We start from the raw sequence: 14,109 nt of genomic DNA, 5'->3' as shown, positions 1-14,109 counted from the left end.
TTTGACTGGATTGATTTCATTATATGTTATTTGTATATTATCTGGATCTAACCCCTTCTTATCAGTGAAGGACGTTAAAAGCACATTATAACATTACATACAACTAAAGTTAATACATTTACAGTTGTTACTTTAAAAATAGCATTTTAGTTTGTCTTTTCTTGCTCAGACTTGATTATTCTCAACAGTTTTCATATAGTTGTCTGACAATTATTATATGCACTAATTCAAACCACACAATTTATATGCCAAATATTTCAACTTAGTGACCGCTTCTAAAAGAAAAAAAATTAACATTGTGCATTAGCACATTTACATTTTGCTCTTTCTGTTTCATGCAATAACTTCCATGTTTACCGTTGCTTTTTGTACACAGGCCAAACAGTAAAGAACGCCGTTAAAACTGTTTCACATGTGTGTTGTCATATAAAGCTTGTTCAGCTAATTGCTTTAATTTTTTCCTCTTCTCCACTTGTTGATAAAGCGACCGTTCAGGACCTTAAAGGAAAAGCTGCACCTACTTTGTATTTTTGATGAAGTACAACTTTAAAAAGATTTGTAGCTATTTTTTAATGACTTGCGGCGCTGGCGTGGTCAGGGACGTGTCCATTCTGCTGTGCTGGTGTGCTTAATGCAACCTGCAGACGCCTGCAGTGGCTGTAGAAAGCTGATTCATTGAGAGGCTGTTAAGATATTTGAATCTGATACGGTAGCTGGCCTGCCACCAGCGAAATGACTGGTTTTTGCAGCATCTCACGGTGATTGAGTGGGCTTCCCTGCAGATAAGCGCCTTGCTGACGGACAGAAGAGGTTGGAGCTGATAAGAAATCCGTCCAGTTTTATCTGCAGCAGCTGTCAATGCCTGTTCCCCTCTCCTCTCTGTGCTCCTCTTCTCTCTACCAACAGAGTTTATACATGGGAGGACAATGGTGGCCAGGTCCTTATTGAGACTGATTGGTCATACCCAGGTCACCTCCTGGTCAAAGCTGCAGACACACACAGAGTCACCAGTGTCTTTGCTTTGACAGAGGCCTCAGACTGTGTCCAATCAATTTGGTGCCTGGCCTGCTGTAGACATGCAATGGAAATCAGTGTAACCATCACTGTGTTTGAACCCTGTCTCTTTGTCTTGCGGCGTGATTGGGGTGAGTGCGCCTTAATGAAAGCAGGAGAAACAGAGTGGGGGACAGGGAGATTGAATTTGAACTGTGTATCTTTCTTTTTTACTCTCTGCCTGGGTGTGTGTTTGGCTGCCCCTCCACTTTTATTGTTGGGCTTGTTACGTGCCCAGTGTTTTAAATGGATAAAGAAGCGTCGGTCAGGAATCCTAAGTTTGCTCTTTTCTGCATCTCCCTCCTCTCCTCTCTCCGTCTCCGACCCTGACTCCCTTTCTGTCCCGCTCTTTCGCTGTATGCAGAGATTCCAATGGCAACGCTGCGCCCATCCAGAGTGTCTGCAAAGGAAGGGGATAACGTGGAGCTCTTCTGTACGACCTCTGGCATGCCCTCGCCGGAGTTGATCTGGGACGTTTGGCTGGAGAGTAACCACCAGGTAAGCTCTAGCACACAACGAACACACATATACAGTGGTATGGGAGGCCATCTTTAGGTTAAGAATTGTTAAAGATTGTTACAGGTTTAAGCTTAGTGTCCATGTGCCTCATTTAATAATGTGTTTTATTTGAATTTTATGTCAAAGACTAATGCAAAGAAGTGCAGAAATCAGACTGGATGGAAATTGGGAATGATGTGAACAAATTTCTAAGGCATTATATAGCTGTCGCTTGGGTTTAGGTCTTGACTCTGGCTGGGCTATTGTAACACATACATATGTTTTTGATCTAAACCGCTACATGGTGTCTTTGGCTTTATGTTAGGAATTGTGCCATTGTCTCATTCTGAAGTGTTTTGCCGCTTCTAACAGATTACATGATACAACCACTACCATGTTTCACCTTGATCATGTTATGCCCAGGGTGAACTGCAGTCTTAGTTTTCTGTCACACAACGTTTAGATTCAGATTCAGTTAATTTCTATACAATCCACACAGTCTAATTTGGTGCAAATCATAATAAAATAAAGTCAAATTCAGTTGATCTTTTAACTCCCTTTGTTATCTATCCAAGGAAGCCCAGCCCATTACAGATATAGCTCTGTCAAGGTCTTAATCTGGAACCACAAAAGCACTGAGTGAGGAGTACTTTGTATGTGAAAGAAAAGCTGTTTTGTAGGGTGTCAGATCACTTTTATCATCGATCAAAGGTTTGCCATTGTTATTTCTATTCATCCTTCAATCCATTTTCTAATCCTGCTTAATCCATGCAGGGTTGTGTGTGTGTGGACTATCTTCAGACAGGGTATACCTTGGACCGGTCAACAGTCCATCAAGACTCAAAGGAAAAACAACCTTTACACACAAACTAAGACCTGACAACAGTTTTAGACTGACCTATCAACAGTCATGGTTTAGATCTTTGGAAGGAAGCTATGGTACCTGGAGAGGACCTGGAGAATACACATGGCGGACATGCAAACTCCATTCACAAAGACCCCAGAAGGAGATTTAAAACCAGGAGCTTCCTGCTACAAGACAAATGTACTAGCAACTGTGCAACCATGCAAACCATTAGGATCATTGCTGTACAATTCCAAACGAGTTTCATATTTTGGACTCTTTATAAAACTTGACCGGAAAATTAAAAGCATAGTGAAGATGAGGAGATAAAAATTAAATGAGTTCAGCATTAAATATTGTTACGCAATTGTGTTTTCTGTCGCAGATCGAGACTTCTGGCGAGAGTTCGACGCTGCGGCTGACAAACTTGTCATCGATGGACCACAACAAGAAGATCAGCTGCTTGGCTGAAAATATTGTGGGAGAGAGGGAGTCCTCTTTGCTGCTGGATATACTTTGTACGTTCACCATCTGTCATCAAACTGTTCTAATTCAAATTAGAACAGAAGTGGACTATAAAACAGCGTTAAAGTCTTGAGAGGATATCCTTTCATCTATTATGCCATCATTTTGATGTCTAGCTTGTTCTGCTTTTAGTTTTGATCTCACATTTGTCTTCTATTCCCTCTATACTCTCAGTTCCTCCTAAAATCACAAAACTGAGTGACGCCATCCCAGACCATCACTGGTGCATCCCCTTCAGCGTAGCAGGTATGTAAGACAGTCGCATAAAATTCATTTACTCTCATTTCCACATCATTTGAACACATTCTTTCTTCTGACTGTGCATGTTATGAATATAAATAAACCCCTTTGCTCCATTTTCATTGTGTTTTGCAGCAAACCCAATGCCAAACTTTACGTGGTATCTGAACGATGTGGAGGTGACCGAGGGGCAGTACATTATGACCATGATCCACGACGTCACAGAGAGAGAATACCACGGCTGCCTGCAGCTGGACAATCCCACACACCTCAACAACGGCCTCTACTCCCTGGTGGTCGAAAACAAATATGGCCTAGACAAAAAGACCATTGTAGCTCACTTTATGGTCCAGCCTTTTGATGGTGAGGAGCAACATTGGATCTTATTTTATTCTCTGTTTTCACTCAAAAAAAATAAAAATAAAAATCTAAGACTTTCATATTCCTCAGTGTTGATACAACATCTTAACAATGAATACCCACACATACAGTAATCCACCACCGTATATATTGAATATGTATGACAAGTGGTATGAAGAACTAGAACCTATTAAATCATACCCCTTTTTATCCTATAAAAACATCTTTTCATTTCCTGTTTCTCTCTAGATCAAAATGCTCCAACGGCAAAACTTATACTTAACACATGCATATTCACTTACATACACAGCAAAGATCTATCTATCTATCTATCTATCTATCTATCTATCTATCTATCTATCTATCTATCTATCTATCTATCTATCTATCTATCTATCTATCTATCTATCTATCTATCTATCTATCTATCTATCTATCTATCTATCTATCTATCTATCTATCTATCTATCTATCTATCTATCTATCTATCATAGATAGATAGATATACACATATGCTATAGAACAAAATCTGTAATCTGAAGAGTTAAAACTTGTGTAAAACTAAGGTTTTACTTAATATACTTTTTTTGCTCTCCTAAATTGTAGGTACCTCTGAACCTTCCTACTATGGTGAATAAATGTTTTTATTTTTTTCAAATACAAAAGTAATATAGCCTGTTCACAGTCTTTTCATTTTGTCCTTATTTTTAGATTACATTTCACATCGTCCCCATCAGTTGACTAAAATTTAGTTTTGGAAATCTGTCTTTCTCTTTTTTGTTTCTTTCAAGTTCCTGACGTGCGTGACATACCTTCACAGCTTTTTTTCCTCACTGTCCCTTTGATGTTGTCTATATTTCTGTTAAGATCCTGTGCATGTTTAGTTTGTGTTGTTTGTTGGTTTGTGTGCAGTATTTGTGCTTTCCCAAACTAACTCAGAGAGCGGGCATGGTTTACAAGGTTACTTTTTAAGTGCTGCACGTCAAAATATTCTTAACTAAAATGTGTTTTGCTTATCAATCTGATTTGTCTCTATCTGTCTTTTTCTTTGACACGTCCTCCCTCCAGCAGATATAACTACAGGTACAGCTTTACCCTTTATTTGCTCACTCTTGTTTACATCACATTTACAAACTTACCGCCAAGCTTTCAATGAACCTTTCCCAAACTGGCAAGAGTTTACATAACGGCCTCATACAAAAGCAGCCTTCAGTCATTAAAGGGGCAGAGTAGCCATATGGTTTAAAAAAAGAGCGTTACATATCTTAAAAGATAATTGGACAATGACACAAATTCACATATGTTTTGCCAGGTATAACATTTAATAATCGACATTCTGTTTGATAGCTGTAGCTGAACCGGAGGCAGGTATAGGCCAGTGGTGTCTGGACGTTTTGCTTTGGGGGCCAAAATGTTAGTTTCAACCTGGAAATACTCAGCACAGTTTGGACATCCCTGGTATAGACAATAACCTGGATGTCTGATTTAAAATAGTTCAATCCCAGTGGAATCCACTGTCTCGTGAGACCTTATCAGTGACAATTATCAAACCTCTGAGCTCCAGCTGGCTGCAGTAAAGCCATCTCAGACAACAATATCCACTGTGTCAACTACGTACTGTCAGAATATGTTGCATTCTCCACATTAGTAATTCATTTGCTTATCTTGAGCAATAAATCTGGTCACCAGTTCTGTAATCCCTTTTGCCTTATTACTATCAATTTGAAACTTATCTCCTCTCTCTAAAGTTTTTTTTTTTTTTATAAAGTGCACTACTTTTTTAGAGTTAGGAGGGTAAACTTGTATTCAGCCATGTAGCTTACCCAGGAGCTACTGCTTGAATCAAAGAGTAACCTTATTGGAAATCAAACAAAAAAAAGAAGGAAGGAGAGGTGAAGTGCATCAAAGTCCATCTCAGTAGCTTTTAGTCTTTGAACTTTATGGTGAACAGTAACCTGAATTTTGTCAGTAATATGAAGAATCCACTTCAGTCTCTCTTGTCAAGGTGTCAGTGTCCATGTTTCTGTACCTACGTACCATCTCTTGAGGCTGGGAAAAATTGACACAAAGTTCTTTGCATTGCTTTTGGGGATCACATCACAGACGGCCAGCAGCAGTTTACAACACAGATGTTTGTGGCTCTTGGACGTGCTTGGGCTGATACTGCTGTGGTTGTGTGAAATCCAGCCTAATCAGAATGAAAAACACAGAAAATATTCTATACGATGGCGGGAATGACACAAAAACTACGGATCATGATGGTCCACAGACAGCACTTTCTTTTCGAATTTGGGAGCACTGACCACTACTTCCAAACCCCAGTGATGTTGTTCCGCTGTGGCTGGTCCTCCATTTTCTTGCTGTAAATGTTTTTATTCCATCCCTGATCATCTTCAGTTCATTCTGCACAGCTTGTGCCTCCTCCTTGTTTCCTGGTTGAGCTAAAGGCTCTCCTCTCTTTGATGAGAGCGTTTTACTTCAAGGTTGATCCACGGCTTGTTGTTTGAGAAACACTACCTTCATTAAGGGCCCAGTGTTGTCCACACAGAAGTTAGTGTAGTCCATGATACAGCCTGTGATGGTGTCAATGTCCTCTCCATGAGGAGCACGGCGCTCCTTCCACACAGTAGAGCTGAAACAGTCCCTTTGAGCCTCTGCTGTCTCCTCAGTCCATATCTTTACTGTGGGTCTGACGCTGGGTTTCTGTGTACAGGGGATTGTTACACAGGCTGGACATGAATCAGGTTGTGATCGAAGCCCCGCAGGGGATGTAGAGGTGATGAGCTGTCTTTGGTGTTGGCATTTACTAAGTCCAGTGTTTTATTGTCTCTGGTGTGGCAGGGAGCTTACTGGGTGAATCTGTGGGGAGTGAAGTATATGGAGACATGAATAAAGTCCTTGGAGATGACAAAGAGGGTCTGGGGATGCTGTGTTTGGAGTCTGCCGGTAACAGTGTGGATAACATTGCACGCTGTTTCAGCATGAGCCGAGTGGGGGGGCACACGGCATTATCGCAATAACATGCATAAACTCCCACTGTGGATTGCATCAGCTCATGCTAACAGCTAGCAGTTTAATATCCTTTTGCATTAAAAATGCAGAGCGTCTCTTTGATAGTTAAATGTCCAGAGTTGCACTATCTATCATCCCCAAACACAGCCAGACGTCCTCCTCTCTTCTTATCGCTTTCCTTGGCTCTGTCGGAGCGGAGTAAATGAATACCGTCCATTTTTATGTGTGTGTCCAGAGTAAGTGCAGTTAGCCACACTTCCTAAGGTTGCTGATGCTCTGTTAGGGCCTCAATTCCCCCAGTTTGCTTGGAAGGGAGCTCACATTTCCCATGATGAGGGATCTGTACCATCTCCTCAGGTTGTGATGTCCAATGCAGGCTCCTGCAACTCCTCCTTTTTTCTGCTCATGGGGAACACCGGGTAGCTCAGTGGCAGGTGGGACAGTGGAGCAAACAGATGATCTCTGATGTAAACAATGGGACCGTGGATGCCCACAGAGTCTCTAAACACAAGTACCATAAAAAATGATAATAGCAACATAGTTGCCCACAATTTGGTCAGCTCCATATTACCTACAAGCAAGGCGGTAAAAACAGAAACATGCAACATGTCTAACAAAATGGTTTAAAAAAGAAAAACTCAGGACTGAGTGGGAGCTGCTGAAACATGTTGCCTGCTGGTGCGACATTCTCCCAGTGCCAAATGTATGTTTTTCTGGAGTCCTAAATCAGGCTATATTAAATGGGAGATAGTTTCACACAGAGTTAGGGGAAAATCTTCTGAAGTCTTTGACCAACCACAGTATATTCCAACATTAACAGAGCCATAACAAAGAAATATTATGGCATGATGATTTAAAAGGATCTTTCAGTTCAGAATCACATATTAAATAAACCATCTCCATATTTTCCTCAGTGATTAAAGCTTCAGCTTGTCAAAAAAAGTTGACTTTACATTGTTCATTTGTCATCTAGCAGGAGAGAATAATTTGTCTGATATTAGTGTTAGTTTGAACAGAAATCAAAGTAATTCTGCAGGTGACAGTGTGCATCACCTGTAAGGGGTATATCATACCCTGGGGCTCCCTTTATACTATAGATATTATAATAGGTCATGCAGTAATAAAGTCTGTTTCAGCTCTAACAGAGGTCCTTTTCAAACCTTCATCGAGTTATTTTATTAGCTATGTCTAACATGGAATTTAAAAAATCTGAAGCGTTGCCAAGGGAAAAAAAATAAACACCAATAGTTGTCATCTAATATGACCCATTTAGGGGTCAAATCGTACAGTTCACTCGCACCCTCATTATGTCCATTTATCCATTTTCTATACAAGGTGGAAAAAGGGAGGGGTGGGGGGTCAATGGGCGAGAGGCAGGGTACACCCTGGATAGGTTGCCAGTCTATCACAGGGCAACACAGAGACAAACCGCACAAACAACCATGCATGCCTGCACTCACACCTAACAGCAATTTAAAGTCCCCTCATTATATTCTTTACCAGTTATAAAGAACCAAATGCAAAAGAATACAGTGATAATTTGTCCTAAATTATTTTTTGATTATATTTTTTCCCTTCCTCCTGTCATCAACAGAGCCTCCTCCTCTAGAACCACCTGAAGACAGAGTCGCTGTAAGTCTGTTTCGATGTACCTCTGCTCTCCAAATGGGTGATGCTGCTTTTTGAACCTAGATGTGACTTTTGTTCTGTTGTGCGTTGAATTTGTTCTCGTGTAGCTGTTGCTGTGTTTGCTGACTTCTACAATAGACATGTGGGTACATAACTCCCTTTTACTGTTGTGCAGGTGTACGTCGTTGTGGGGATTGCTGCCGTAGCCTTTACTGGTTTCTTGCTGATGCTGGTTATCTTAAAGTTTGGAGGAAATTCCAAGTTTGGCATCAAAGGTATGTCACTCTATTCATTATTTTAACAAACTGGGGAGATTAATGTTGAAATATTGATCGTGTGCTAGACGGTTTCATGGATAAACAACAACTATATTTTTCAAAAGCACAGAAATAGGAATTTGTTACAATTTCAAAAAATTGAAAAAGACATGTCATGCTTTTTTTTTTAAAATAATGCTGACACAATTTCCAACAAAAATATGATTTATATGATTTATTGGTCAGAATATCACTTGGATTCTAGATTTCCCCACCAAAAAAGACAAACAATCAATACAAACTACCATTTTTACTATCAACAAGGCAATTTATTTCTGCACAAATAAGCATGAAAAATAGATAAACCAGTGAGAAGAAGAAGGAGAAGAAGAAGAAATTCAGTTAGGCCCTAAAAGTAATCATACATCTGGGAGAAGTAGATTTGAAATTAATTTTATTTAGCAAAAAGATATGTTTCTGATAGGGGAGGAGACAAAGATCTTGTAAAGAAATGTGGTAGGAGTATCAGTTTAGGAAGAAATAAAATAAAATAATGTTGTGCCTATTATTTAATTTTTTTTAAAAAAATGACTATATCAAAAATGATTTATACCTTTGTTGGCATTACAGCAATTAAACTCATTTTATAATTGTTTTTACAGCTGTTTTGAGCATTTCTCTTTAGTGATAAGCTCCAATGTTGGAAGGTCTCCTTGCCATCACGCTGATCTTTAATTAAACCTGCAAATCTTTATTTATATCCTTTTTTTTTTAAGTCAGCAATCTGGCCGGGCCACTTGGAAGCTTTAACATTACTTCCAGTCAGAATGAACAAGTTTGTAAAATTTTAAGGTTACTTTAAACCAAAATTTGCAGTGCGAAAATTTGAGGCTTAACAGTTTTGCCATTATGTTTTTCAAAATTGGCAGGAGGGAGCTATGAGTTATTAATTATTATATCCCTGTGATATATTTACTAAAGCTTTTTAGAGAAAATTCCTAAACGTCCCTGAAAATTGTGTCAATATATGAATAAAATTGTATAACATGTCTTTTATTTTAAAGAAATGTTCATATAAGACAACAATTGAATACATTGTTCTAATGCTGTCAAACTGACAACTGGTTTATAATTTTAACTTACATCACACAGTCCACAGATTTACTGAATCATGGTGCTTCAGTGTGATTTGGGGAGTCTGATAAGTCAGTAGCTTTGATGGAAAGCTACGGAGTCTAAAATAACTGGACTTTTTGAGCCAAACTGTTCTTTGTGGAACCTGTTGATCATTCTGTATCCATGAATCCTCCTTGGTTGGGTAGAAACTGCTTCTGTTCAGTTATGCACCTGGGTCTCAGGTCTGTTGGTGAATAACATGCATGCTGGGTAAACTTACAAACTCTCTGTCAGAGGTACGTAAGTCTGCTGCTGTAGCCATTGCTGAATCCTCCATGCCCAGACACTTGCTTTTTAAGTTTTCAGTAATACTTTTCTTTTTAAATGTATCTGGAGGACATTCACCTCACTGACTTCTGCAATGGCTACATACGTAACTAATCTGATTCCTCTTGTAGTGGTTAACGTCCTGATTTACTAGAATGGATGTAGCCTGGATCTTTGGCTGATGTTTTCTTTTTCTTATGCACTAACATTAACATCTCGGCTAGTTCATGCTGTATGTATAACAATAGTTTTATCAAGCTTGTTATTGATGGTGGTTTTTGTGTGCTTTCCATTCAACCAACTCAAGTTTGGGTCGTTACACCTACTCGATGAGGAACTGAAGCGCTCGGTGTCGCTTTGTGCCATTTACAGATACGGTTGTTTCCGGATTGAATCGCATTTTGGCACCGTCTGTTCCGCTAACATTTGAAGCAGCGAAGGTTCACATTTCAAATTTAAATGAGCAAAACAGAGAGTGAATGTAGATTTAGAGATTTAGAGAGTTTACAAATGTGTTCACCAAACGTATGTGCATTTTAATGCTGAAATGGAGCAGTTTGGCCTCCAGAGAAGAAGTTTTGGAAGACAGATGGAGCACATGTGCATTTTGTGTATTCATACAGTTGCATACTTTTGTATTTCTCCAGCACAATTACATCAGGCTGAAGGCAAATGAAGGAAATAACCTCTCTGTGTTTTAATATCTTGTATAAAATGTTGTGGTGTGTATTTTGTTTTTGCTATCCAAACACTTTTCTCTTGTCTATGTGCTTCCACTCATGTGGAAAGAAAGATGTTAGATCCCATTACTGTTTCGCCTTCCTTCTGATTGCTCGCCTTGAGTCTTCATCTTTCTTTATTTACACTCTTGAACTTCCTGTCACGATTCGGTCCCGTCCTTCTGCTCCACAAACAGCCTGATGAGTGTGGCCCGCAGCGCGTTGACATTGGGGGGACTTTATCGAGGGGATAGCTGTTGAATCAACAGGAGCAGATTGGAGTCAGACACAGGCTAAGGTCTGACTTTGCATAAATGCTGTTTGTTTAGATTTCTTCCTTTCCCACATCTGACCACTGACCAGTTCCTCTGAGCTCTAGACATACAACCCCAGATGGTAAATCACCACGGTCGCTAATGTAAAGTAAGTCGGACTTTTTTTTGTCGGAGCATGGTTGCTAAAGCATAGGCATGTGCTCACAGACGCACACCCACCCACATAAGCCCAGTCAGTGCTGACAATGATGATGAACTTGTGAACAAAAAGTGTAATGAGCGCATATCAGGCCTTGTGACTTGTGCAGCAGATGTGCAGTGAGTAAGCACGACCTCTGAGCCTGACAGCGTCCCTTTCTGATTGCAAATGAAAATGCAACATTTAAAAAATATATATTTTATCATTCTGTTTTTTTAGCATTGATAACACACTATTTCCAGGGTAAAACGTGGTGTTGGCAGTATCATGTTGTGGGAATCCTTCTTACAGCAGGGAAAAAGAAGCTGGTCAGCTGAGTGCGCCATTTCGAAAGATAACTATATCCTAAGCAACTAGTAGCTGTAGTTGTATGCATGCAGTGTGTTGTGTTGGTCTACTCTATAACATAAAATCCTAATGTTTTGCCATCTGGGGTTGTCAATAAGCAGATGTGGGAATTAATGAAGTAAAAAAAAAAAACAGAAGGCAACATAATAGACACATTGAAGGGAGTGTTAAAACCTTTGACAGGTGCTGGAGTTGTGTGCAGTTGTTTTGTTGCTGTGCAGAGATATTATTTCAACTTTTAGCATTTCTATTGAGAACAGGGGCTTGTGATACTTGAAGCTCTTGTGTCTATAAAATGCATCATACGGGTAAACATTTCCAGTCAATAAATATTCCAGTTACTTGCTGTTTGGGCTACAACGCATCCTTTTGTTGCAGAAGTCTACAGCATAACCAACCTCAGTGTTTTGGCATAAAGCATAATGTTAATTTGCATGTATTTGAAACTGTATATCTGCACAGATCGTGTTTAGTTAGTGGACAGTTCTAAGAATTTTATTTGACCCTTTATATTGTATACTAAATAAAATAATTATGTAAGTAATTGACATCCAAAACAAAAAAATTGTTGGACGTGATTTATAATATATTTAGTTTATCTCCCTAAACTGGTGATTTTATGAAGAGCTTGTTTCATTTAGTTGAAACCTTTTTTTCCTCCAAGTTGCTGCATTCTTGCCTACTTACAAAAAACAAAAGTTATAGAAAACCCATTGACTTCTCTTTGGTGTAAGACTAAGATCTGAAAACAAACAAAGAAGCTTCATTCTTTTTAGGTCTATTGTGCATTGGGATGATTGTGATGTTGACCCTAACGGTCTCCACATATGACAATTGAACCATGAACACACATACGCACCCATATTCCTCCTGCTTTTGGGTCAGTGGTACTACAATGTTCCAGCGACATATACATTTTTCACTGAAGTCTAATGATGCTATGGTCTATCAGCTGTCTAGCCAGAAGAGAGGAAGAAAATACCTTAAAAACATATTCAGTACTTCATGAAACCTACTTTCACATTTGTTTTTTCCTCTGCTTTAGATTTTTTTTTTTTTTTTTTTTTTGTCTTTATATGGGAAGTTCTTTATTCCGCACGGCTACAAATATCTGGATATCTGCAGAGAGCCCAAGCAGGATGTAGTAGGTATAGATGTCAAAATTCACATCATAGAGGCTTTGCAGTCTAGAAGGTGGTAGGGCAAACTAGGAGGACTAGATTTGCTCTAATTGCTGTGATTTAATAGTAATTATCAGTATGGGGCTTAATCCACACGGGGAATTAATGGGGGGAAAATCTGCTTTATAACATTTTCCTGTGTTAGTGGCATTTGGGTTGTTTTTAGATGTCTCCTCTTCTTTTTGTGCTTTCATGTGGGTGTTAACTTGGCTAGCCTGTCTGCACCCCTGCCTGCTTCTCCAAACTGGGAGCTCTTGATGTCAACAAACCGACTGCAACAACAAATTGTACTTTTAAAGGCAGATATGCTTCCCAGCAGCACTTGAGTCTTTCTTGTTTTACGCTTCAAAACATTTCCAGAAATGATGACGAGCTCTTGCTACTACTGTTGTTAGGATGACATTGAACGGCGTGGATCGTGAACCCAAAATGCGTTCTGTGACTCTGATCAATCCAAAATAACATCGATTGGCCAGATTTGATGAAGACATCCCATCTTGTAACAAGGAACCGAGCTGCAGCTGCCGCTTTTTTAACTTCAAGGCACCCTTTGTGCAACATCACTGCAGCAGTGAGACCCCGTTGGCTTAATGAAGGGCTGCATGCAAATGTGTCTTTGTAGGCTCTGTGTTAGTTTAATGCCCATAATCTTCCATGCGTAGGCAGACAGCTTTTCAAATAAACACCAGTGAGCACCCATAAATTGGCCCTAATTGTTTCTGGGTAAGCGTGGTTCTGACTAACCAGTAACATAAACATAATCAAACCATTTTTGTATCTATATTTAAGATGAAGATGCAGAATGGAGAGATTTTGCTCACTTACTTAGTTTTCAAAAAATATTTCTTACTAATATTTCAAGACTAGCCTGCTCCCAGATAGAATTAAACTTACCTAATTATTAAAGGCTCTATGTTATCCTTTGTAATGCTTTCCAAAGTCAAATATAAGCATATATAGGATGAAATATTGCCTTTGGCTCTGTGGAGTATTAATTTGTTATGAAATATTGTTTTCTGGGGCTATTTTTCCAACCTGAAAGAACGACGCCGCCTCTCCCCATGTGGATGCTGCCCATTTCAGAACGTCACCGAGAGCCGCTGCAGCATTCAACCCCAACTCTACAGTATTGTTGCCATTTAGCAAGCGGTTTGATTTAATTACGGTTTTTGCATCTCCGTCGATTGGTTTTATAGTTGGAATCAAGGCACTTTTAAGAGTTAACCACCTGGACAATCCACTTCGATACAGGGCGGAGGTCAACAAGCAGTCATCGGTGAAGCGACGGTCACAGACAAACACACGCTAGCGTGCTCCCTAAGATAAGATCCAAACACATTTGGTGATCATCCTCTTCTTTAGGGAGAATGAACAAAGTCTGAGACCTCTCACAGCCAAAAACACAACATATATTTAGCTAAAAAAAGAGCAGGGGGCAGATAATCAACACTCCATGTAGACCGTAATGAACCACTTGTGTTCCAGGGTAGGAAGGGGCATGCAGGAATCAAGCAAAAGACCACTTT

The 14,109-nt window shown here is 39.5% G+C and overlaps 1 protein-coding gene across 1 annotated transcript in view; it reads left to right on the top strand.

Annotated features, from left to right (window-relative positions):
* The window catches only part of ntrk2a (neurotrophic tyrosine kinase, receptor, type 2a), a 121,594-nt gene that overhangs the window by 21,057 nt on the left and 86,428 nt on the right, over nt 1–14,109 (top strand). Inside the window, 8 exon segments of the mRNA XM_036143809.1 lie at nt 1,418–1,551; nt 2,781–2,913; nt 3,095–3,166; nt 3,296–3,523; nt 4,127–4,150; nt 4,592–4,603; nt 8,127–8,164; nt 8,337–8,436. Coding sequence (XP_035999702.1) covers nt 1,418–1,551; nt 2,781–2,913; nt 3,095–3,166; nt 3,296–3,523; nt 4,127–4,150; nt 4,592–4,603; nt 8,127–8,164; nt 8,337–8,436 — 741 coding nt within the window.

The sequence above is a fragment of the Fundulus heteroclitus genome, chromosome 12 (assembly GCF_011125445.2).
Source record: "Fundulus heteroclitus isolate FHET01 chromosome 12, MU-UCD_Fhet_4.1, whole genome shotgun sequence".
NCBI classification, from domain to species: Eukaryota; Metazoa; Chordata; class Actinopteri; order Cyprinodontiformes; family Fundulidae; genus Fundulus; species Fundulus heteroclitus.
This window is presented reverse-complemented; position numbering and strand designations above follow the sequence as displayed.